The 27,074-nt window shown below is 39.8% G+C and overlaps 1 protein-coding gene across 2 annotated transcripts in view; it reads right to left on the minus strand.

Annotated features, from left to right (window-relative positions):
* The window catches only part of INSC (INSC spindle orientation adaptor protein), a 157,577-nt gene that overhangs the window by 12,126 nt on the left and 118,377 nt on the right, over positions 1–27,074 (minus strand). For both annotated transcript variants that reach the window (XM_031942023.1, XM_031942024.1), the window contains exons 8-10: positions 15,440–15,611; positions 11,842–12,020; positions 96–162 (exon numbers count right to left, since the gene is read on the minus strand). In XM_031942023.1, coding sequence (XP_031797883.1) covers positions 96–162; positions 11,842–12,020; positions 15,440–15,611 — 418 coding nt within the window. The remainder of the gene's footprint in view (positions 1–95; positions 163–11,841; positions 12,021–15,439; positions 15,612–27,074) is intronic.

The following is a 27,074-nucleotide window of genomic DNA, read 5'->3' on the forward strand; positions in this document are numbered from 1 at the left end:
CCCAGTCCTCAATTCAGAATACAAAAACACACCAAATTCTCTTCCTGTACTAGACATAGTACATAGACTATGACATAGACATAGAAGATACATACCATTCTCCTGTATTATGTCTGAAGCACACTGTTCCAGAACAGACATGTTTGCCAATATTGTCACAATCTAGAAGAAAGAACATTGGCTCAGAAAGTGAATCACATAATGCAAAAATCCTTCCCATTTTGGGTGAAAGATTCTTTCATCTAATATATGGCTCCGTGTTTACCCCTTGCCCAGACATTTAACAAAAATATTTCCTTCAGTCAATGTGGTATTCCATCATCTCACAGAATTTCCATGATGATGGGTTTCCATTTATTGGGTCTAATTCCATTGGACCCAATTTCCATTTATTTTTTCTGATTATATATGTATATTAACTTTTAAAATACACATTTTTTCATGAATCATGTTTGGAGAGAAAAATCAGAACAAAAGGGAAAAACCACGAGAGAAGAAAAAACAGAAGAAGAAAAAAAGTGAACATAGCATGTGCTGGTTTACATTCAATTTCCATAGTTCTTTCTGGATGCAGATGGCATTTTCTATCAGATTGTTTATTGAGATTGCCTTGGATTATTGTACTGCTGAGAAGAACCGAGTCTTTCATAATTGAATAACACACAATCTTGCAATTACTATGTACAATGTGTTCCTGGTTCTGCTTGTTTCACTCAGCCTCAGTTTGTGTAAATCTTTCTAAAATCATCTTGTTCATCATTTTTATAGAACACTAATATTCTATTACTTTCATATACCATAACTTATTCAGTCATTTCTCCCAACGGATGGACATTACTCAATTTTCAATTCTTTGCCACCACCAAAAGAACTGTTACAGATATTTTTTGCACATGTGGATTCTTTCCCCTTTTTTAATAATTTCCTTGCAAAGGAAAAGGTATACATAGTTTTATAGCCCTTTGAGTGGGCATAGTTCCAAATTGTTCTCCAGGATAGTTGGATCGTATCACAACTTAATTATTAAATGAATTTTTAAAAAGAAAAACAAAAAATAAATCCATGCAAGGGGAAAATAATTAAATTTAAAATGTTAATATTAATAATAAGTAGGATTTATTCAGTAGTCTCTCTATATATCTATATCTATATATGTATTATTTAATCCTCACAATAACCCTAGCATACAGATACCATGATTATCTCTATTTTAAAGATAAGGAAACTTAAGGTTAAGTGTGGTTAATTTATATTACCTGAGTCACACAGCTAAGTACATTTCTAAATCAGGATTTAACTCGTCTTCCTGATTCCAGGTCTAGTGCTCTTATCTATTATACCAACTCTTAGTTCTGTCATCTGCCTTGAAGCAGCACAAATTAAATCCCTATTCCCAAGATATATAGGGTATCCTCAAAGTCTTCGTGCAGTTTGAAACCTTAATAGCTAAATAGCAATTATACGATAATCATCATTATTATTGTTATTGTTATTGCTTAAATAACTTTTTAAAACTGCACTATCAAATACTTGAAGACACCTAACACATCCCAATCCTTTTTGCTATTCCTCCTACTTCTACCTATGATCCTAACTTGTACCCATCTCAATATCTCACATTTCAGATTGTGCTATAGACAGGTACATTTCCTGCCTCATTAAAGCACCTGCAGGTATCATATTTTCAACTAAACCAGCTTTGCTTGTGATTAGATCTTTAAGTATTTCAATCCATTTGCAGCCTGTTGGGGAAGAAACCAGAGACACTAGGAAAATATCAAACTGTCCCCTCTGGTAAACAATACTGATTACCAAGACCCAGATCAGTTACCATTCATTTGAATCAGAAGGACAAGGTGACTCATTTCCCCCAGCTACTCACTGCACATAAGCTCTCTCTGCTTTCTATGTGTGATGGGGAGCCAAAGTCCTTTGTCATACAAACCAAATGAATGAGCAATAGAGAGTGATAGATTCTTTCAAAATGGAAGCTTCATTTGCACTTCCATTTTCTACTAGGTAGTAAGTGTTATCAGCCTTGGAGCCACCAACTACAGAATTCACCAGATTGAATTAGGTCCTTTTAATGAAAACCACTGCCCTTTTGTAGAGACCATATCCCATGTGGTTTTCTCAGGTTTAAGTGGAGAATTCAGTTTGTCACAATCTGAACAATCATTCATCCCTTCCCTGCTTTGATTTGGGTTCTCAAATCCCTAGTTTTATTTTTCTGCCCTGGAAACCCTTCTGCAGCTGGGACATTAGGAATCCTTGTTCAAGCTGGAGCCATCTCTGAGACAGCTTTGATTTTTCCTTGTGAAATGAGAAAGGCCAAGCAGAAAAGGGATGAACAGGAAGCAAAGACAAGGAAAAGGATGGGGAAAGAGAGAAGGAGCCATGGTCCATTGCTGATAATGGACACAAAATGAGACTCGGACTCCTTGCTATCTACCTGCTCCAGATCAGGAGCTAAATAAATCCTTGCTGGTTGACACATTAATTGATCCCATGAGGCGGAGGTCAACACATATCCATGTGTTGTTGTCAGATTTTCTGCAACCTGTCCTTCTGATCCATCAGCACTGCTCACAGTCTGTTTGCTCAGCTGGCTCCCGGAGCATGCAAAAGAACAGGTGTAGGCAGACAGCGAAGGGAAATGGATTGATCAGATGAAGTGGAAAATGTCCCAGCAAACAAGTCTTGGCAGCTCAGAGCTTTGCTGGATCCTAGCTATGTCCTCGTACATAGACAATTTTGCCCTTGTTTATGGAGGAAATAGAAAAATCACTGACTTGAGCATCTAGACTAGAGAGTTGGGTTCTAATTCTGATTCATGACACAGGCAAATTGACTCACCTGTATGGATCTCAGTTTCCTCCCTTTCACAAGGAGAAAGTTGGACTGGCAAGACTTCCAAATTCCCTTCTTGTCCCTGTGATCTGTGACTTCTATGATTCATTGAGTTTTGAACTGTCAGGGGATCTAGTCCTTCCCCCTTGTTTGACAGAGAGGAAAACTGAGATCTACAGGCTTAAAACAACCTGCATGAGGTAATCACTAGCATGCAGCAAAATTGGGATTCATCCTGACTCCATATCCAAGCCTTTTTCCACCTCACCCCACTACTGCCCCTAAATATATACTCCCACTATCTTCCAAGGCATTAAATCTGGCTAAATATAAGCTTTGGGTTCTCATTACTTTCTTTGTCCTTTCCCACCTAAGATCCAGAAAGCCTTTTAGCCTGGGATCCTGGCTTGCCTTGAAGCCTTCTTTCCTTGACAGCCCCATTCGTTTCTATAATCAGCACCATTGATGGACAGCTCCCTACGCTCCATGAGCCACAGAGTGAGGACCTGCATCTCATCTTGCTAAGTTCAGCCAGCCAAAGGAAATGACCTTGATGTCATTCTGACATGGACCTGCTAGCCAAACCGACTGGTATCAGATCAGCTGGTCTCTAAGCACCTGTGACAAATAGTTTCAATGGGGCTGACTCCAAGGAAACCGAAGTGATTTTTCACGTTTTCTCTCTTCTTACTTTATGAGTTCTTCCAAATCTAGAATCTGCATCAAGAGCCTTGGGTATCAGGGGTGGTGTTTAAGCTTCATTGTCCCCAGCAGCACAGCTCTGAGCAGTTATATGACACATCAAGGTTTGCAAAGTATTTCCCCTTTGTTATTTCATTTGATCTTCACAACAGCTCTGGAGGGTCAGGGTTAGCTGACTTGTCCAGAGTCACACAGCTAGTAATTGTCCGAGGCAGATTTAAAACTGAGACTTCCTAACCCTAGTCACCACACTACCTAGCTGCCACCTAGCATAGAATGGAGAAGAGCTCTGGGCTAGGAGTCCTGGGACCAAACCCAGCCACTAACTCATTATGTGTGCTTGTTCGGGGTCAGGGGGATGGAATTCTTTGAGACAGGTTCTAATTTAATGGGAGAGACAGAGACAGACAGAGAGACAGAGACAGAGATGGAGACAGAGAGAAACAGACAGACAGAGACGAGAAATAGCATGAAGGAGAGGAGGGAATGGAAAGAAGAAAGAGAGAGAGAAGGAGGGAATGGGAGGAAGGGAGGGAGGGAGAGACAGACAGAGACAGAGAAAGAGAAAGAGAGTGTGAGTGCTAGTGGTCACAAAGTTGAGCCCTACTGGGGTGTCTTCAGAGAATCCCTACAGACTGAAAATGTACCCCAGCACAGTTCAGTCAGTAATAATGGTATTCAGGGAGGAAAAGGCCCATCTGCTCTCTCTCTGCCCCTTTCTCTGAAATAAAAAATAAAAACCATCTCAGAGGAAGAAGTATCAAAATGGCAGGACCCCTGAGAGAAACTGAGGCCAATTTATCTCATACCCCCACCCTCATACTGAGTTTCTTCAGTCCTAAGGTTGGGATAAGGGTATTAAGGAAGTTTGGGGTGGGAGGTGCTGGTTCCATAGCCACAATATAGGAGTTGAAACAGATGACCTCTCTGCTCCTTCCCAGGATTCTGACTCAGCATGCATCCTCTCCATCATTCTGGGGCACTCAAGGGAAGTAGCTCCATCTGCTCTGTCTCTGGGACAGGGAAAGGAGCTGATGAAGACTGATGTGGGGAAGATGAGGGCAGCTCTAAGTAGGAGAGCCCTTTGGAAAGAGTGAGTTTGAATAAGGACAATAAAAAATCCTGGCACCCAGGTTCTAATAGTGAATGTTTCTACTGGGCTTGTGTTTATACACCTTGAGCCAAAAGACATAGAAGCAGTACTTCCTCCATCAATTACTATCTGTGACTTTGGACGAGTCAATTTGCTTTATCATCCCTGGGATCGCAAAATAGCATTGAGACTGACCGTAGCTACCTCAGAGGGTTGTTATGAGAACCAAAGATTAGAAAATGGAAAGGGAAGGACTTTGAAAACTGGAAAGCTCTGTCTAGATGAAAGGGTTGGTATTGCAGTCCATATTTCCTCCTCTGTTTCCATGACAACCCATGGACCATGAGAGGGGGAAGAGTGACAGAGAAAAGGGGGGAGGGAGGGAGAGAGAGAGAAAGAGAGAGGAGAGAGGAGAGGAAGAGGAGAGAGAGAGAGAGAGAGAGAGAGAGAGAGAGAGAGAGAGAGAGAGAGAGAGAGAGAAAGTTAGAGTTTTGACCTTTGGAACCAAGCATATATTATATTTACTAATATATTAATATAATTGTTATGACTGTGAACCTGAAAAATCTATTTCCTTCTGGGGATCACAATAAAATAAAGAAGTTGGATGAGACAATCTCTAAAGTACCTTCAAACTCAAAATACCATAAGAGGAGAGAAACTTTTTATTTGGGGAATGGAAGTGAAAGGAGATTATGTATGTGGAGGTCTGCTTAGAATGTCAAAAGTTCTGTATATGACCTGGTTAGTTCAGAAAAAATTCAGTAAAAAAAAAATCATTGTTATAATGGTTAGTTCCCTCAGTTGGAGGCAGGGAATATATTGGAAAATGCAGGTGGTATAGGAACAAAAGATAAATACAAGTTTGATTTTTGGTGGGGGTTTTTTTAATGATTGAAGGAGAGTTTGCCTCAGACAGATGGGATTTCCTAGACAATAAGGAAGAGTTAGGAGAGGAGAGGTGAATCCTGATGGATTTGCAGAGGATGAACTTTCTACCCAGCATTCTGTTTCCAAAGCTGTCCTTCTGTCCAGCTACAATAAAATGATAACTGATGGTTTAATTAAAGATTCTGAGTAATTCCAAAGCTCCAACTTGCCTCCTGAAGCACCAGAGAAAAATTCTATTATGATCATGAAACTCACAACTTTCAGTTGTGTCCAGCTCCCCATGATCCATCTAGGGTATTCTTGACAGAGATACTGAAGTGGTTTGCCATTTCCTACTCCCGTCCATTTTATAAATGAGGTAACTGAGACAAACAGGGTTGTGTGACTTGCCCAGAATCTCACAATTAGTGTCTGAGGCCAGATTTGAAATCATAAAAATGAATCCTGCTGAGTCCAAGCCCAGCACTCTATTGCACCAGCTAGCTGCTTCATATTGTATTGAATTTTATGAATGGAAGGGAAAAAACTTAGAAGCATACAATGTTAGAAGGAATTCTAGTATTAGCTAGTCTAACCTTCTCATATCTGATGTAGCTAGCTGTAGATCTGATCTCTTCATCTAATAGAAGAACAGACAGATCCAGAGTAGGGGCAATTTGCCATGCTCACACAGGAGTAGTTCTGGATCAGAGCCCATAACTTCAAGTATAGTGCACATTAATTGCTTCCCTAAGTTCTTCAAAGGTGGTAGTTCCTATATGGCACTATATACAGTTTCTCTCTGCTTTTCAGGATTGTTGATTAAGCAGACCATTTCCCATCCATGCTAAAAAAGGGATAGGGGAGAAAATGTATTGAGATACTTGAACTCTTCCTCCAATGCTCACCCCTGGCTCAGGACAGCATGGGTACTGACTCTGTAGTGAAAATCTAAGACTACCCAGCCTCTTCAGGAACCCTTCTCTGGTATCTGTGACCCTCAGAAGTAACTATTTCCTATACATAAACAGACACTGTGGTGTGGTAGAAATTATTGGACTCGAATTTGCAAAGCTTCTTAAAGGCAGAGACTATTTTTTGCTTTTATTTTTAATCTCCAGTGATTAGCACAATATCTAACATAGAGTAAGCAATTAATATCTGTGTGGATTGATTGAATGATATCCTGTATCTGTTCACTAATTTGCTAAAAGACTTTGTTCCGGTTCCTTAATCTAGTTTCAATTTCTTCTTCTGTAAAATAAAGATACTGTATGGAAAAGTTTTATATAAGACAAATATAACCTGATTGCTTACGGTCTCAGAGATGGGGGAAGAGACAGAATTTGGAATTCAAAATTGTTTTAACATATTATTGAGGGAAAATAAATATATTTTTAAATGATTATTTTACTCTAATACATTAATAAAACTAAGAAACATTAATAAAACTTTGTTAGTCTTTTTTTAAAAGAAAATATTGTATTCAATGCTTTCTAGCTATGTGACTCTAGGCAAGTCACTTAACCCCAATTGCCTCGCAAAAAAAGAAAGAAAAAAAGAAAAAGGAAAATATTGGAACACAGACTCTCTGGGCCAGCCAGTTTTCCATAATGGTTGTCAAAGTGTAATCTAGGGACCTCATAAGGTCTGCAAGGTTAAAACTATTTTCATAACAATGCTACACTATTTTAATTTTTAATATAGTAAACATCAATAGATGCAACCCAATGAACACAAGCTGTTGAAAGTTCTCAATAATTTTTAAGAATATAAAGGGGTCCTGATGCCCAAAAGTTTGAGAACTACTGACACAAATACTTCCGCAATTAGCCTTGGTTCATATCCTTTTGTGGCCATTGGTTTGCTGTGTCAAAGTGTCTCCTCTCCAGATGGCAGTTCTCTGGCCTTGTGGGCTAAAAAATACAGGCTCAACAACAATCTCTGCCATTTAATTAATTCTGCATGAGCCTTAATTTTCTCTTTTGTAAAAAAAAAAGGGGGGGCTAGACTACATCAAAGGTTTCTGTGTTGTTTCTGTGTCACACCCTTTGGCTAGCTGGTTAAACTGTAGAATTCTCAGAATTTTAAGTGTAAAAAATAAAATATATAGGATTCCAAAGAAAATCAAAAATATCAAAATCATGATCAAAGTATTTTTTAAAACAAGTTCACTGGAATAGCTTAGTGCAATGGAGAGAAAATCAGATCTTGAATCAGGAAGACCTGAGTTCAAATCTGATCTCAGACACTTAGTAATCATGTGATTCTTTGAAAGTCATTTAACACTGATTGCCTCCAAAATAATAATAATAATAATAATAATAATAATAATAATAATAATAATGTAAAACCCCACAGATCTCAGGTTAAAACTTCTGCACTACTTTACCTCCAGTGACCCTACCAGTTCTACAAATCTGAATTCTATCATCTGAAGATGTTCTAAACCCAGGAATCCTTTGATTTATCTATGAATACATCCTTTCCTGGAGGAAGCTCCTTCCTCTTGTCCTGCCCTGGCCAGAAACCAGGGTGAGGAGGACCCAGCCCCGACCCACTCAGCCTGGCCCAATATGTCTTCCCAGAGAAGCATCAATGGATGTGACAGGTAAGAGGGGGCCCACCTGGAGGAGAGCCCTATTTCATTTCAAGTATATAGATCCCTGCTAGGTAAGAGATTCATTGCCGGAAGGCTCACGAAGTGTTTAATCTCTTAAGTGTCTGAGGGGATAGAGAAACATTTGCCCAGTAATTTATCTTCCTTGTCTTCCTCTGAGACTCCTGCCCACGAATGTGGGTGGTGCTGCTTACTCTGCTGAATTGGTTCTGCAATTGTTTCCTAAATGGATGTCCAGTTCTAACCTAAGAGGAAAAATAGTTATAGATGGGAGAGGGAAAGAAGGAAAGAAAGGGGAAGAGAGGTAGAAAAGGAGAGACAGAGAGATAGAGAGGAAGGGAGGGAGAAAAGGAAGAGAGACAGAGAGAAAGGCAGAAGAAAAGAGACAGAAACAGAGACAGAAAGAAGGACAAAAACAGAAACAGAGACAAAGAAAAAGGGACACAGAGACAGAAGGGGGAGAAGGGGGGAGAGAAAGAAGAGAAAGGGCAAGAGAAAAAGAGGGACAGAGAGGGGAGGGAGAAGGAGGGAGAGAGGGAAAGGAGAAAGAGAGAGAGAGACAGGGAGAAAGAAAGAAACACAGAAACAGAGACAGAGAGGAGGAGGGAGAGAAAGATAGGAGGAAGAGAAGGAAGAAAAAAGGGAGAGAAAGAAGGACAGAGGGAGGGAAGGAGAGTACCTGGTGCTATATAAATATTAATTATTATTATAGGATTTAAAGTTGAAGGACTTTACAGATTATCAAGTTCAAATCTCTCATTTTACATAAAGGGAAACTAAGACCTAGAGAGGAATAGGGCCTGCCTGAGATCAAACATCTACCAAGAGGCTGAGTCAAGCCTTGAATCTTGGTGTTCCCAATCCAATCTTGTTCCATAAAAACCAGAGCCAGAAAAATTCAGGTCCAATCCCAGCCCTGCTACTTATAAGTTATGTGGTGCTGGATAAGTAACTTCCCCTCCTTAGAGTTATTCAATCAATCAACAATTAATAAGCATTTGTTAAGCACTTACTATATGCCAAGAACTATACTAAATGCTAGGGCTACAAAGAATGGCAAAAAAAGTTCCTGCCTTCCAAGAGCTTATGCTCTATAAGTCCATAAAATTCCTATAACCTGATGAATTTTGGTTCCCCTTCATGAGCACGTTTGCTGTTTTTGAGGCCCTTTTGATCTAACCTCCCAAACCACTGCTTTGCGTGAGTACTGAGGGAAGAATTCTCTCCTCCTTCCAACAAGGGACCATTGTGCATACATGCTGCAGCCAAGGTGGCCTTTGTGACTAAAGGGACCCTCATCACTGGTGGCCCTTCATGCTCACTCCAAATAGCCAAAACTTAACATTATAGGCAAACCATTAAGCACTGGAAATCCCTTTGTGAACTGCACATCACCAGTTTAGTGTCAATAATTCACAAAATTCTCTCCTCCATAATTTAGACATGGTAACTCACAGAGCAACGTACAGCACTTCACAGTTTATTCAGGATTATCCATAAGATTCCCTAGAATAGGCTGTACCCTAGTCTTTTTCTACATCTGCTTTCCCAGGACGGGACATCAAAAATTGAGAACACTCCTTAACCTAAGGGCTTTGCAGCCATCAGCAAACCTATGCAGATGGACACCAGCCAAATCATGTTGCAAAAACACCCCTCTACCCTGCTCAGCTTCAGAGAATCACAGAATGCCAGAGTTGGAGCATTCCCAATCCCCAGTAATCGAAATAAGCAATTAGCTAGGTAATGACAGGCTAGAAGAGCATCTCTTTCTATTCCCTCAGTGTATCCTGATCAAATTAAACTAGGTCTGACCTGAATTCTAGTTCTAGTTCTAGTTCTGACACTAATCTGCGATGTGACACTGCTGGACTGGACTTCTAGGTCTTCTGGACTTCAACATTGTCATCTATAAAATGGTGGTAACAATACTAAAGCTTCCATAACAACTCTAAAGTTGTGAGGAAATCACAAACTTAAAATGCTCTTGGAATACTAATTGCTACCATCATCATCATCATCATCATTCTTCTAATTGTCATTATCCCCAATTTAGATAAGACACTTAAATCTCCGTAGATCTCAGTTTCCTCAAAGGAAACTAGATGCACTTTATGGTCTCTACAAATCCAAATTTATGTTTTGTGTTTTAATATGCTTAATCTCCTTCTCCTTCTTGGTGCTTGTCAAAGGAGGTAATGGGTGGGAAAGAGCTTCATAAACCAGGAGATGTTATGCAGATGAACGGGCTCATCATACAAAAGGGAAGCTGAGGAACTAATCCAGGCTGTGCAGACAATGATGGGTTTCCATGGACAAGGGATGGAGGAGAGGGAGGAGAAGGAGGCAATTTCCTTTGATAACTACAAAGCCTGAAAGTGTGACACACTCCTTAATCCAAGTCCTTTTTCACTGGCCCCATAAACAGATAAATGAACTAGCTGCCCTTTCAATGAGGCTCCCCGAGTACCCCATATCTCCTCTCCTCTAAGCCCCAACCTGCCTAAGTGGGTCTGAAACTCTGTTATCAGAGCCTTTCATCAATAATCTCATAGGAAGAGTTTTCTCTCTCAAGCTGAAATCTGCCTCGCAGCAACTTCCAACTCAATGATTGTAGTTTGATCCAGTAGAACAAGTTAGCTGAATTCTCCTTTCACGTGACAGTCCTACAAGTTTTTGAAGGCACAGGCATTAACTTCCTTCCCTGCCTCCCTAGCTTTCCCTTCTCCTTCCCAAGCATCTCCATGTTCCTTCCACCCCAAGCCTTTCTCTTCTGAACACACAGCTTGTTGGTGAGTTCTTTCTAAAGTGTCTTGCCCAAAATTGATCCAACTATGATCAGAATAAGGCAGAAGAGGGCAGGACCATTGCATCCTTCATTTTGGATACTAGACTTATCTTAGAGAAGCCTAAGATCCCATCACCCTTTTTTCCACCACTGTGCCATTCTGCTCATTTCTATTGATCTTAAAGCACACTGAAAGAACTAGGTCTTTTTCACATCAACAGTTACCTCCCACCTTCTGCAGAAAGTCTTTGCTGGCTCCCCTTAATGCAAGAGCCTTCCCTCTGCTAGTATTCTCATAGATGTGTGTGTATGCACATCTATACCTATTTATTTGTTTATTATATATACATACAGATATATACACATATATCTTATTTGTACATGGTTGTTTGCACATTGTCTCTCCCATTAAACTACAAGTTCCTTCAGAAGAGACAATCTTTGTATCTCCAATCTTAACACATAATAATTATTATATTATCATAATAAATATAATAATTAATATTAATAATCTTGGTCACAATAAATGTTTGTTATTATTGTCATTAGTCCCTTTCCCATCCTGTACTTGTGCAGTTGATGTCTTGTACACAAATGTAGGATGCTACAAATTTCATTTTATATGATTTGGGCCATTATTCTAATTCCCAATTCTGTCATCCAAAACGTTAGCCTTCCCTTCCTACTTTGTGGGTAACTGATGAAGTTTGGTGCAGTCATCACCCAGTGCTTCCAGTGTCATAAACACTTAACATGTTCCATGCATGTTATTGCTGAATTGATAAGCTCACCTATTGATCACCAGAGCTATAGCTCCAGCCCCTAACCATAGTCAGGAAGTCCTTTACAATTATTGCCAGCTTCTTCAGTAACCAAGGAGACTCCCTCCAAAGGCCATCTTTATATAGATAAGCTCACCTGGTCTCGTGTGTAGGGCGTGTCCACTCTCTGCTTATCCCCACAGGCTTCTAGGAGGATGCGCATGGCATTCAGCTGCAGAAGCATCTCACAGGCCATCGTGTCAAAGAAAGTGATGTTGGCAAGGGCTGCAGAAGCCAGGAGGAAGACTTCCCCAGACGAGGCCTCTTGGCACAGTTCTGGGGGTAGGGAGAGAGCTTGGATTAGAAGGAGACATTATCCCCTCCAGGCTGATTCCAGGAAGTCCTTCTAGAGCTGTGGGAGGAACCTACAGGAATCCACAACTCAAACAGAACCAGCCATCAAGGACTTCCACATCTGCCCTTCTCCCTGCTCTAAATGAACTCCATCTAGGTTCCTTCACCTAGACATGAATGACCCACTATGACCAGCAGGCACTGGGTGGCCAGATTGGCTCATGCCATAGCATATATGAGGTGCTTTGGTGGAGGCGGGAGTTAGCTTTCTCTCTCTATTTTGTTTGCCATGTGTTCAACCCTATTCCTTGCACCCATCTCCAAGGTCTATGTATCCAGTAGCTCCAGATTACCTTTTGACAATGGATTTCTGATATGGCTCCAACTTAGCCACAGCATTTCTAGGGACTTCTTGGGTTTAACTCATCTAGTGTTGTATATACCAATGGAGCCACAAGAGTTAGTGATTTGTCCAGGATCTGGGGCCACATTTGAACTCAGGTCCTCTTGACTCCTAAGCTGACGTTCTATCCACCACTCCATCTATTACCCCAAAACCTGAATACTGGTGTTAGATCTACCATCAAATACTATAGTGATCCTGAGCAGGTTCCCCGCCCTCATCCTCTTTGTGACTCAGTTTTCCAATTTGTAAAGAAAAAATATGATTCATTTGGTTTCTAAGGGCTTCCAGCCCTGACAAATTCTGAGTTACTCTAAAGCAGGAATCCAGAGCTGGGTGAAATTTTCTGTAGTTAGTGACTATCCTACTCCATTGCCCAAATAAGTCAAGGGCTTAGCCACTCCATTTAGCACAGAAGACAAGAACTACACATTTACCCCTATGCTCCGTGACAACCATTTCTTCTTAGTCGGCAAACTGGTTCCCACTCTCTTGAAAACCTGGCTGCTGCCGACACAGCAATTATTAACACAACCACCTAAGTGCCTTTTAATTTTGGCCCTCATTTATTTTAACTATGGTCTGAGTCATCCAGCCATTTAATCTCAACTGTCTGTTAGGAAGATTAAATAGAACAATCTGATGACTCACTTATAAATATAAGAAAGAAAGAAAGAAAGAAAGAAAGAAAGAAAGAAAGAAAGAAAGAAAGAAAGAAAGAAAGAAAGAAAGAAAGAAAGAAAGAAAGAAAGAAAGAAAAAGAAAGAAAGAAAGAAAGAAAGAAAGAAAGAAAGAAAGAAAGAAAGAAAGAAAGAAAGAAAGAAAGAAAGAAAGAAAGAAAGAAAGATGGAGGGAGAAGGGAGGAAGGAAAGGAGGGAGGGAGGAAGAAAGAAAAGGAAGAGATGTATGCCCAATTTGACTTTTTTTTTAGTTCATCTTCATTTCCCTGGTACCCAGTCTGTCTACTTAATACTAGGGTAGAATCCATAGTGCTATTGTCCCAGGGAGTTTCTGTCAACAAATCAAGGCTTGACAGACCCTTGGGACCAAGGGAAGAAGCTGCGGAAAGAACAACAAAGGAAGGGGTAAACAAATAGATTTATATCTTAAATCAAGCATTTTTTTCAACCTTGAACAAACTGGGAAGACTTCCATTTCTTCCCACCCAGGTCTGGTCTGTGAGCATCACAGCAAAAAGAATCTAGCATCTAGCAAAAAGAATCACTCAGATTATTTTTAATCTTTCCAAGTTTATTCAAGTCAGTAATATTTCAAATCCTAGTTCAGTGACTTCCAGTTTTTAGAGGGATATCTCAAAATTCTCTAAACTTAAGATATACTTATATATAAATTATATATTTATTATGTACTCATGGTTTTATTGGTATTAATTCTCATATGAGAAAAAAGCAGGTTGGTACAATTTTCACCTGGCAATTTATGGTCTTAAAGAGCTGGTGAGAACCCAGAAAGGTTAAAAGAGTTACACAGCCAGAATGTGTCCTAAACAGAATTTGAATGGAAATTTCCCTGACTTTAAGACTTGTTCTCTACTTACACTCTCTCTCTCTCTCTCTCTCTCTCTCTCTCTCTCTCTCTCTCTATATATACACATATATACATATATATATATGTGTGTGTGTGTGTGTGTGTGTGTGTGTATGTGTGTGTGTGTGTATGTATGTATGTATACATATACCTCATATATCAATTAGGGGGGGGGGAGGTCAAGAAGGAGGAGAGATGGAGCTAGGTGGTCTAATAAAGTGGAGATTGTCCAGAATCAGGAGGTAGGAAGAATGGACTTAAACACTCACCTTATATAAGATAGGCATCTTGGGAAAGAGGAAAAGGTCCTAGATTTGGAATCAGAGGACTCTACACTTAACTATTGGTCTTATTTGAGGCATTGTCATCTACTGTGTCAATGCATCCTAAGGAACATGGGACTTCTCCATCTGAATAGAAGGGAAAACCTTCCATCTGTGTCTGCTCTCTTTTTAGAAGGTAAACTTCTTGAAAGTAAGGCCTACCTTCCTTTTCTATTTGTATCTCTGGAGGTCAACACACTAGTCCAGAGTATCTACTAAATGCTTTAATCATCTATCCATTCGTTTATTCTATTTATTCATTCATTCATCAATCCATTTATTCATCCACCTATTCATTCTATTTATTCACTCATTAGTTCATGTATTTATTCATGAATTCATTTATTCTTCTATTCATCCACTCATTAATTCCATTTATTTATTCATCAATCCATTTATTCATCCCTCCATCTATCCACTCATTCATTCCACTCATTCACTCATCAATCCATGTATTTATCCATCCTCCCATTCATTCATTTGTCAATCCATTTATTCTTCCATCTGCCTATCCATCCATCCATCCATTCATTCCTAGACTGACTTAACCTTCTTGGGCTTCAGCTTCCTTATATAAAAATTGAAAGGTTTAGATTAGATGGCCTCTAAGGTCCCTTCTAGTCCCAAACCTATGATCCTGTGATGATTCCTAAGATGTTTGCTCTCTCGGGATCTTGGTTTCCTCACCTGCAAACTGAAAAGTTTGCATTAGACATTTCCAAGGTTTTTATACCTCTAGGACTAGGAATCTTCTCTAGCAAAGCCAAGATGCAAGTTTTAGTCCCTGATTTGCCACTGACTTCTTGTGTGATCTTGGTCAAGTCTTACCCCATTCTTAGTGCTCAACTTCCTCACCTTTAGAATGAGTTCAAAGTCCCCTGTGACTCTGCCTGTATTTTATTATGAAGTTGGAATCTTGACAATAAATAGGCTGTGAGAGACAGTTATGTAACAGTCGAATGACAGACTGTCAGAAAGGTGTTTGGAACCCCTAGAGCTTTCCTAGTGCCTCTTAAATAAAACCACATGGTTGGCCTCCTATATACTCTCTCTGTAGGATGAGTCCCAAGGTTCCTCCAGATCCCATTCCTGCTGATTCCACCTAACTTCTGACCACAGTCACTCACTGATAAGGGCTGTCACGATCTCTTCCATGCTTTCCAGGAAACTGCTGAGGTGCTGGGTCACAGGCAGGTGAGGAGAGGTGATCTGGGCAACCACAGCGGCGGCTTCTGCTCGGGTGGCTTCTGAGTGGCTACTGTCGGTCAGGATGTCAGCCAAGCACAGAATACCATCTACCTGGAGACGACAGAAGAGCCTCAGAATACAGCGCTCCTTAGCTTCTTTTCCCCATCCTACCCTCCAGCAGAAACAACATGACAAGAGAGGATGTGTACCTTGGACAGAGGCTCAGTCTCCTGCAGATTCAGCCCAGCCCCAAACACAGCCCTAGACTTTGAGTCAAAAGACTTGAGTTCTAGTCCTGAATCTGACACTTACAAAGTGATTTTGCAGTCAATTTACTTTTCTGAGAGTTCCTTAGGAATGTGGCTTCCAACCTCACCACATAACTGAACTGCTAATTACCAGGTTACCCCCGACCTCTCTTAATAGCTAAATCCCATGGTCTTCAGTTAGGTGTCCCTTTAGGTCTTTGAAACTCAACATGTCTCAAATGCAGCCAGCTGTTAAAGTCCAAATCCTTTATTGTCTCCTTCCTTGGGCCCACTTTGTTTTCTTAGAGGCCTATCTCTCTCCTTGGTTCCAAGAGCTCCTGCTGCTAATCTTTTGCCTCTGCCAGCTTCAGCCTCCAGCCAGCACAAAAGTGGAAGAGGAAATCCTCAGCCTCCTTGAACTCCCTAAAATTTTTGACATGGCTAATTATTTCCTCTTTCTGGGTATCCTCTCTTTCCTTGGCTTCCATGATGCTCCAATTTCCTGATTCTCTTCCTACCTATCTGACTGCTCCTTCTCAATTCCTTTGCTAGCTCATCATTCATCTGTTGCTCTCTAAGCAGCAGTTACCCACCCACTCTCCCACCCATATGCACCCACTGTTTTGTTTTAGACCCTCTTCTCTCTATAATCTCTATTCTCTCTCATTAACTTTATCCATGCCTACATGGTCAGCTATCATCTTTATGTGAAAGATTCATATACCCAGAAACAGGTATATATATATATATATATATATATATATATATATATATATATATATATATATAATCTGTACACATAATACATATCTAAAATCCTCTCCTAACCTTCATTTTTCATCCCTAACTGCCTGCTGGACATTTCCACTTAGATATGCCTTTGTGATCTGAAAAGCAACATAGCTAAAACAGAACTGATCTTTCCACTAAATCTGCTGCCTCCAGCCTTCTCTCTGCTAGGAGACTTAATTCTTCTCTCTCTTTCCTCCAACCCTTCAAATCTAAATCTCATCAATTCTATCTCCACAATGTCTCTTGCATTTGTCACCTTCTCTGCCCTTATGCTACTTATTGCCATTCTAATTCATCAACACCTACACTACTGCAATAGCCTCCTAGTCAGTCTCCTTGCCTTCAACCTCATCCCCTCTCCATCCCTAATCAATCCTCCACACTGCTAAGAAAACAACCTGCCTAAAGCACAGGTCTGACTCACCTGGGATTCAAATCTTGGCCCTGATATATCCAAGCAAGACACAACCTTGGGAAAATCTATTTTACTTCTTTATTTCCTTTACTCTATAATAATTGGGGGGAGGACTATAGTAAATGCCATTTAAAGTGTACCTCAACTATAAATCCTGAGATGCTATAGAAATCGATAGTGCCCCAATCCCTGTATCAAATGTTTTGATTCTTCTAAGAGGCTAACTCATGTGGTAGAGACAAAGTCAAAGCTGCAATATGGCCCCTAGGTTCATAGACTAAGTTTCTTTCCTCCTCTGAATATTAATGTCCTCCTCTAAAATAAGTAGCTTGCATTAGATCATGGAACCTACAAAGACATCACTAAGCACTAGGGAATCAGTGACTTATGATAGGAAAAACAAAGAGATTGATAACAGAGATCTGGATTAAAATCCCTGTTCTTCCACTTAATCTCTGTGTGACTTTGTGCAAATCATTTGATCTCTTTAAGATGGTTCCCTCCCTATATAAGAAGGTAGTTGACCTCAGTGATCTCTAAGGTCACTTTCTGCCCTTTCTTTATGACCCTGTCATCCTCTGATGATATCTAATCCAGCCTCTCACTTATCAGACAATGGGAGAATTCATGATCCCTAAAGTTCCCTTGCAGATCTCAATCCAATAGTGAACACTTATTTTTCTGTTTTTTTTATTTTAGTATTATACATGTTCATTCACTTTTTACATATTTCCATATGAGTCATATTGGGAGAGAAAAATCATAACAAAAGGAAAAAACAGTAGGGGGGAAAAAGGTGTAGACAGTATGCTTCAGTCTACTCTATAGTTTTGTCTGTATATTGGAGGCCATTTTCCATTCAAAGTTTCTTGGAATTGCCTTGAATCACTAAATTACTGAGAAGAACTAAATCTCTCATAGTTTTTCATCACACAATCTTTTTGTTGCAGTGTACAATGCTTTCCTGGCTCTGCTTGCTCCACATGAATCTTTCCAGGCTTTTTTAAAATCATATTGTGAACAAACACTTATTAAGCACCTACTATGAGACAGGTATTATAATAAGGACTGAGGATACAAAGAAAGGCAAAAAATATCTTTTTTAATAGCTCATAATCTAATCTGAAGATACAAAAGTATCCAAGCTAAGTTTAATGTAATCATAAAAGAAGTGTTGTTGGTTTTTTCCATTTATTCTTAGGGTCCACACTTGGTCCAAATTGGCTAAGCAGTCAAGCAACATGTTGGGGGAAGTATGGACAGAGGGATTACCTCCTACTTCCAGTAGACCTTTCCCAAATTGACCTGGCTGTGAATGTTGGACCCCAACCCTTCCTCAAAGTTATTCCTTACCTATATCTGAGTGGTGTTATAAGAGCAGCACCTTAAAGGAAATAATTTCTAACACTACCTTGTGACCCTGGGTAAGTGCCAACCTCCCTAAAATTCACTTTACTTGTGTATAAATGTGATGGGTGAACCAAGCTTTAAATTCTTTGCTTCCAGGTGTCCTGACTCCTTATCCAAGGGTTATTTTTTTCCTGCTTTATTAGAGTCATCTCCGGCCCATTCCAATGTGGCAGCCAGTTGGGGTGGGGTGGTGACATTGATGGGGAGCCAGTTACTGGGTCACGTCTGACTCTGATTTTCCATGCTAGCCCCTGTGCATCTTCATTTCCTGCCACTCATCCTCAAGGGGCTCTTTAAAAGCTCCCGCTCAGTTATTTATTAGAGTAGGATTTTACATTACCTCCATTAATGGTCCAGGATGGATATAAATTCCGTTGTTTGGTGAAGTGTTTGACAATTAGGGAATTAGAGAGACAGGAGAAGCCATCAGGCCCTGGGGAGGCCAAGGGACTCTCTGGCATGAATCATGTTGATGGCTTCTTTGAAAAGGAATTCAAATGCCCTGCTGGGTCCCTGACACAGTGCGAGCACACTCTCAGCACTGACCACATGAGGGGTCTCTAACCTGCCCAGGTCTCAAGTGGAGGGATAGTCTGTGCCCAGCAACAGGAAGCAAAGTGGTTGAGAGATTTGCAAGCCTCTTCTCAAATGAGCTGTCCTTGGTCCTTCCTGCCAAGCTGCACCTGCTCAAGGTGGTAGGGGATCTCAGAGGTCCAGTCAAATCCTCAAATAAGGAAATCAAGGCTCAAAGAGATCATAATAGAGTTGGAGGACCAGAGATAATAGAGTTAGAAGTCATAGATCCAACTCCGTGAGAAAACTGGGACCCAGAGAAGTGAAAAAATAATAGATTTCAAGCTGGGAGGGGTCCTAGAAGTATTCAACCCTCTCATTTTACAGATGAGGAGACCAAGACCCAAAGATTCATAAGATAATAGATTTAGAACTAGGGGTGCAACTATATTAATTACTACTCAAAAATATCTTACATTCTAGCAGGAAAGCTAACATTCAAGGAATAATTCATTCTCTGGGGTAGAGGATGCATGGAGGTGTATTGAGAGCAATAAAGTTGGGAATATAGATTGGAACCAGATTGGGGAAGGCCTTGAAAGCCAAGCAAAGTTTGAACCTGACTTAGTTAATGTGTGCATTAGAAAGATCATATGGACTGTGGCATGAGGAATAAAAAGAAAGAGTCTCAAGTCAGGAAGCAAAGTTAGCAGCTGGTGCAGAAGTCCAGGTAAGAGGTAATAAGATCCTGGATTAGGATAGAGGAAATGAAATATTGAAAATATAGGGTGAAGAAAGAATTGGCTAGACTAGGCAACCAAGTGAATAGAGAAGAGGGGGAAAAAAGCAAGGAAACAAGTATTTATTAAGTGCCTATGTTGGATATTATAAGTCCCTTACCAAAGCAATCTCATTTGATCCACACAATAACTCTACAAGATAGGTGCTATTAGGATTCTCATTTTACAGTGAGGAAACTGAGACAGGCAGAGGTTAAATGACTCTCTGGGAGTCATATAGTTAGTAAGTGTTTAAGGCTAATTCTGAACTCAGTTCTTCCTGATTCCAGACCCAGTGCTCTAAGCACTTAGCAAGGATGGAGAGATGGGGAGAAAGAAAAAGAGAAAAAAGTGAAAGGTAACTTCAAGATTGTGAGCCTAGGAGATTTAAGGGGATGGTGACAGTAATTAACAAAAATAAGGAAGTTAAAAGTCAAAGACTACTAGATATAGAACTGGAAGGGACTTTGATAGACATTTTGTCCAACTCCCTCATTTTACAGATGAGGAAACCTAAGACCCAGAAAGATTAGATGATTTATGCAGTATTATATAGGTTATAAATTTCTGCAGTAAGAATTGAATCCAAAACAGGGAAGTTATTTCTTCCCAAATATAGAATCTTTTGTCTTAAGATTCAATGTTTTTCTTTTATTTTGTTTGATACACCAGAGTAAAGCTAAGATCATAAAAATATATTTGACCCTTATTTCCCTCATTTATAAAATGAGATGGGCACACATATATTAAACTATTTATTGGAACATTTTGTAACGCCCACAAAAAGGTTCACAAGTTTCCTTGCCAACTTTAAAAATTCAAACTCAGTACTAACTATTCATAGCCCCAAACATCCACCTATTCTCCAGACCCTGGAGAGCTCCTTTTGATCCAACTCCAGGACCAACCTAAAGTTTTTGTAGAGAAGGGCAATAAAAACCAGTTATCAGTATACTAGTTTCTGCCCATTTCTAACCTTGACTCTGTTACCTTACTCAGTTATCATTATAGTTATTTCTTCCACATCCTGGGGGTTAAGGGCATAGGACCCTCACAATCTGGAAAATCTAAGTAAAATGCTTTTAGCCTTCTCTTTCTTTATACCAAAGAAAAAAGTCTGAATTTTTTCTTCTTTTATGGGGTGTTTACAGTCCCTTGTTATAAAATATGTTTTAAGTATTTGGTCACTGGCTCTGTGTTATCTACTGGCCTTCACATGCCATCTATGGCTTCTGCAAAACTCCCCCAAAATGCCCATTTAATTTTTTATGCCAACCTTCAATATATCAAAACCATTTGGGGGAAAGTCATTATGTGGAAGGGATTACTGTATTTAAATGTTTTGTTCCAACCCCCATCCTCAGAAGTTCTACTAGCCTAATAGAGGAAGCAATGTAGAATGAGGATCGAAAGAAGAGAAAGAAAAAGGATGAAGGAAAAACAATCAATCAGCATGTAGCTATTAAGTATCTACTATATGCCAGGACAAATGAAAACAATTAGACAATCTCTACTCTCAAGGAGTTTACAGAGGAAGATAAAAATTGAGAAGATCATGAGGGAACCGAGACCCAAGGAGGGCAGTCAGTCAACAATATTTATTAAATACCTACTGTATGCCAGGCACTGGGCTAAGACAAAAAACAATCTCTACCTTCAAGTACCTCACATTCTACTGAGGGAAACATGCAAATACCCACAGTTGGATAAATAACTGGCCCAAAGTCACAAAGCTAGTGACAGAACTAGAAGAAGAACTGGGAAACTTTTTCCTAAATACCTAAACTAATGAGGAGGAGGAAGAGAAAGAAAAGGAGAAGAAGAAGAAAAAGAAGAAAGGAGGAGGAAGAGGAGGAGGAGGAGGAGGAGAAGAAGGAAGAAGAAGGAAGGAGAAGAAGGAAGGAGAAGAAGGAAGGAGAAGAAGGAAGGGGAAGAAGGAAGAAGGAGAAAGAGAAGGAGAAGGAGAAGAACGTGTGAAAAGTTTGGGTGAGCCAAGGCATGTTCCACTCAGCACCTGATGATACAATGTGCCATGAGAAACAACCCCTCCCGACTGGTCTTGCCTGGCTCTGGCCCCATCTTGGAGAGGCAGGCTCCATCAGCTAGCTCCCCCTCCCCAGCAATAAATTTAAAGATGACAGGAAGATAATCTACTAAAAAGCCCTTTCACATCCTAAAGAAATTGCTGCTCAAAGCACTTACAAGATTAGCTTTTACACTGAGAGGGGACCTGGACCACTGCCCTGCCTTTGGCTGCTTAAGGAAGAGTGAGGAGACAGAGCCCAAGCAGACTCGACTGTCATTCCTACTGAGCAGCAAAGTAAAGTCATGTTGATAGTAAGCACAAAAAAGCTCGCTGGGCACTCTCTGTGGACCAGAGATGGGCACATGTATACATGAGAAGAAGTTATGTGGTAAAACTCTAGGTAAGATTTATCAACAGTAACCTCCCATTGATTATTGCAAAAACATCAAGCTTTGGCTTTATGTGAATATTTAAAGGGCCTTATTTATAAAACCTAATCCGATTTCATGAAAGCCAGTTTGGTTACACTGGACTTGTTGGGTTGTTCCTGCCTATGTGAGTGAGTTAGGGGAATAGGGAAGGGAGGACTGATGGGTAATTATAGTAATCTCATTATCACTGGTGGCATTCCACCACAAAAGAGTAGTACTTAAAGAAATTGTCTGACAGAGCTGAACATCACAAGTCTCTAGGTAAAATGACTGAGATCAGCTAGGTACTTGGGAGAGATGAACATCCACTCCAAACTCATGTGTATTATACCTGTGTCCTGCTGCTGAGGAAGTCTCCTTGTATAGGTAAATATGAATACTGATGTTTACCGTAGCACAGCATTCAGAAAAATAAATAGAAAAGGTTCTAAGATAAGGGATGGTGAGCAGGAGAGGCAGGAAAATTGTGAGCAGCAAGGTAAAAACAGTGATATGCACAGAAATTTGCACAGAAAATTAGGATTCTATTCACTAAAAATAAGGATTGGAAAGGTTATAGAACAGATTCTGAAATGAATCCTTCATAAATATTTTTAAAAGACAGAATCACTAGAAAGAAGGGAAAGTTCAGTTGGCATGATGTGTACTTCATGGCAAATCTGTTAAGACAGTCAGGGAGAGTTCTTTAGACCTGGATTTTCTGGATTCAAGCAAGTATTTGATAAAAATCTCCCACTGTATCCTTGAACATAAAATGAGAAAAAATATGAGCTCGCCTTTTCTCTATTCTTTTAGTTTTCTCAGTTGGTCAAATGACCACATGCAAAAAGCATTAATTAATGGACCAATGTCTGCCCAGAAAATTAGACTATCTCAACAAAATTCAAGAAAGTTCCTCATTGGGTTAGACTGTGAGCTCCTTGAGAAGAGAGACTGGTTTGGTTGTCTTTGTTCTTTGTTTTGTTTTAATTTTTGTCTTTCTGTGTATTCCTTGCTCTTAGAACAGTGCCTGGCATGTAGTAGGTACTTAATTAACACTTTGTCTTGTTTGTCTTAACTTATTGACTTCACCTGGTTGAGAAGCAAATGAGTTTTTCTGCTGTAATAATTTTATAAAGCTCATCTACTAAAGTACAGAGCAAAGTTGTTGATCTCTTTGTATCATGAATCTCTGAGTTCAAATCTGGCTTCAGACACTTCCTAGCTGTGTAACCCTGGACAAATCACTTAACCCTGTTTGCCTCAGTTTCCTCATTTACAAAATGAAGGTTTGGGATCATATTGTCTCCAAGGTCCTTCCAGCCCTAGAACTGTGATCCTAAGGTATGGATGTTTGTATTTGCACCTTATACAAGTTGGGAAGAATAGTTAATCCATTGGATAAAATCTACATTGTTAAAATTTCTTCATCACTTAAATCTAGACAATAAAAAAGTCAACCCCTTATTAGCAATGTTTGCCAATTTCCAAGGTATAAATTCTCACACTAAAACTTCAACAGTTAGCTCTAGGGAGCTCTCCCTCATGACTTGAGCCTAGTCATGCTCTTCTCCCTGTAGCCTGCTGGCATTTCTGAGCTGTAACACTTTGGAAGGGATTGTTTTTGGCTCTTATCTTGGAGCCCTAAGGTCAGAGAACTGGTAGGTAACCACCTTGAAAAGAAAGGAAAATGAAGAAGTAAAGCCAACAGGATGAGGAAGCTCCTCATGCCGTACACTTTGTTGTTATTATTGTTGTTGAGTTGTTTCAGCCTTGTCAAATCTTCACATTGGATGACAGAATTTATTATTGTTGCTATTGAGCTGTTAAAGTCATGTCCAACTCATCATGACCTCATTTGGAATTTTCTTGGTGAAGAAAATATAACAGTTTGCCATTTCCTTCTCCGTGACATTTTAAAGATGAGAAAACTGAGGCAAAGAGGGTTAGGTGACTTGCCCATAGTCACTAAGTTGGTAAGTGTCTGAAGCAGATTTGAACACAGGAAAAAGAATTTTTCTGATTCCACTGTACCACTCAGCTGCCCTGAATGACAGAGGCAGGATCCAAAAGGATTTTGATAGTCTAAAGCATTGAGTCAAAACTATTAAGGAGAAACTCAACAAGAATCAGAATTGTAATTAAGTTCTGTGTTTTTACACAGAAGTTGTTTTTAAAAAAAAAAAAGATCAGGGGTTCTAAGTGAACAGCAAGCTCAAAATGAATCATCAGTGTGATAGAAAAGCCACAAAAAGCTAAGGGGAATAGATTGCAGGAATAAGGAGGTTAGAGTCCCACCCCGCCCTATTGGGAATGTATTTGGAGCACTGTGTTGTTAAAAAATAAGACAGCTAAAGTGATCAGAAGAGAGCAGCTGGGATAGACCTTGAGACCATGCTATCTGAGGATCAGGGGAAGATCCCAGGACTGTGCAGACTAGAGTAGACTTGGAGACACGCAATGGCTGCCTTCAAGTGTTGGAAGAGTTTCTGATAGAAAAAGTGGCACTTGGCCCAGAGGGAGCATTGGGAGGAAGCTGTAAAAAGGGAGATTTTGACTTGATTTCAGGAAAAAACTTTCTAAAAATTAGAGATGCCCAATGTCAAATGAATGGTTTTCTTCAAGACCTCTCTGGAGCTCTACATGCAGAAGCTGGATGACTATTTATTGGGTATTTTATGGGGGTCTCCTTTATGAGGATAGACTAAATGGCCAGGACATCCCTCCTAAATCTCAAATTCTGCAATTCTGTGACATGTCAAATTCTGAGTGCCTCGAATCTACTCTTCAAACCCTGATCCTTCATTTTCCTCATACGATAGTTTTCTGTGAAGAAGTTGTATGCCCTCTGGAGAGAATGTGCATAAGGACTTTCTCATTTTTGTCTTTGAATCCCCAGCACCTAACACTGGGCTTGGCACATAGTAGGTACCTAATAAATGTTTGCTGAATTAAATTGAGATCCTAAGCATTCTATAAAATATTGCTCAAAGGCTATTTTCTACAGGAATTCTTTCCTAATTAACCCCTCTGTCCACATGTATCAGTAATATCTTCTCCACTCAAAATGAGATTATCATAAATCTCATGAACTTCTCAGGTGCACGCAATATTTTGTATTATAGTTTTGGACAATAATTACAATCTCCGTTGATGGTAAGTACGTCTTTTCCAAATTTCCTTACATTCATTTTTAATGTATGCTGCATGTACTTTTATCATATTTGTACAATATTGTCTCCCCAGTTAGAATGAAACTCCTTGAGGGCAGGGACTGTGTGTCCCTTGGGGTGGAGGCATTTTGCCTAGTGCCTCAACACGCAGTGGGTGCTTTAAAATGTTCATTAATTGATTTTTTTCAGCAGCAGCAGCATCAACATAAGTACTTCATATTATAAAGTACTTTATAATTTACAATTCCCTTTCTTTAGGTCTTATTCCTAATCTACAGACTATTATAGGATTATAGGAATTAAAAGACAGCTCAGAAGTTTTACAAATGAGAAAATTTTTAAGTTCAGAGATGGCAATTTGCTCCCACTCACACAGCTAGTTAAATTATAAACCCAGAACTGGAAGCCAGTTTTTCTGACACCAGATCCCACTTTGTTATCCACTAACCCCACTAGCATTTTAATGTGAAACACAACACAACTACTTACTAGACAGTATACACACTGATAAGGGACTTGCAGGAAATCTCGATTTATATCCTGATTGCTACCTAATTTGAGATTTCCCCATTATTCGATCCCAGTTTCCCCCTCTGTAAAATGGGGAAGAAGGGGGCTTAGCCTCTGTTCTCTGACATTCTCTGCCTGGCAGAGGATATTGAAATGGTTTGAAGCTGATTGTTACAGGAGTTTACTAAATGCCCCACTGGAGGTCACTATTGTATCACACATGGGGGGCACCCTGAAGAAAACTTCATTTTGCCTTCTGTCCACAGACTAGAGTGTATTCAACCAAAGAGTACAGAGCCACAACCAGGGTGGAGTGATGGGGGCTTTGGTCCAGGATGCTGAAATTTAAGGAGTGCTAAGAATATGTGTACTCTTAGTTATACACTCTACAATCTAATCAAGCTTTCCTGCTTTTTCTCACATTAACATCTCATTTCCATGCTTTTGCTAATAATTCCCTCATGCCTGGAATCCACTCTCTCCCTATCTTTGCCTTTTGGAATTCCTAGTTGCCTTTAAAGTTCATCACTGTCACAATCTCCGCTATGAGACATTTCCTGATTCCCTCCTCCCCAAAATGGTAGAGCCTTATCCCACAGCCACCACCACTTAAATATCCTGTTTATTTGGAGAGACAGAATGATGCAGTGGACAGGGTTGGCCTTGAAGCCAAAGGTTCATGGTTTGATTCTGACATATACTGGCAGAAAAACTCCTGGATACAAAATCAGATGAAAATGTAATTGGGAAATATCTAACAAAATAAATAAATATGCAATACAACACAGATAATGTTAATTTGTGGTTTTCTAAGTCAATATGCAGCTTCAGGCATCCATTTCTATTGGAGTTTGAAACTATTGCTCTAGGACAAGGACTGCATTTGGCAGTAGCTGGTAAACCTAAGGACCCCTTCTCAGAATAATGCTTTTAAATGAATAAGATGCATAAGACTATAAAGGTAACCGTTTATATTGAAATAAAGATGGAGTTTTTCCCCATTCAAGTCCACAGACCCCCTGAAATCTATTGATGGACTTTTTGAGAGACTACAGACACCAGGATAGATCACCACTCTGTCTTAAGGTCTCTACAATTCATAGGATCTGTGTTGGGATGGGAGCTTCCTTTTCAGGAGATGTCCTATATCAGTGAACTCACAGGCCCAGTGCCTTTTCCATACATTACACATCTCAAAAGTTTTACAAATGAGAAAATTTTTAAGTTCAGAGATGGCAATTTGCTCCCGCTCACACAGCTAGTTAAATTATGAACCCAGAACCGAAAGCCAGTTTTTC

The sequence above is a fragment of the Sarcophilus harrisii genome, chromosome 6, assembly GCF_902635505.1.
Source record: "Sarcophilus harrisii chromosome 6, mSarHar1.11, whole genome shotgun sequence".
In the NCBI taxonomy this organism is placed as follows: Eukaryota; Metazoa; Chordata; class Mammalia; order Dasyuromorphia; family Dasyuridae; genus Sarcophilus; species Sarcophilus harrisii.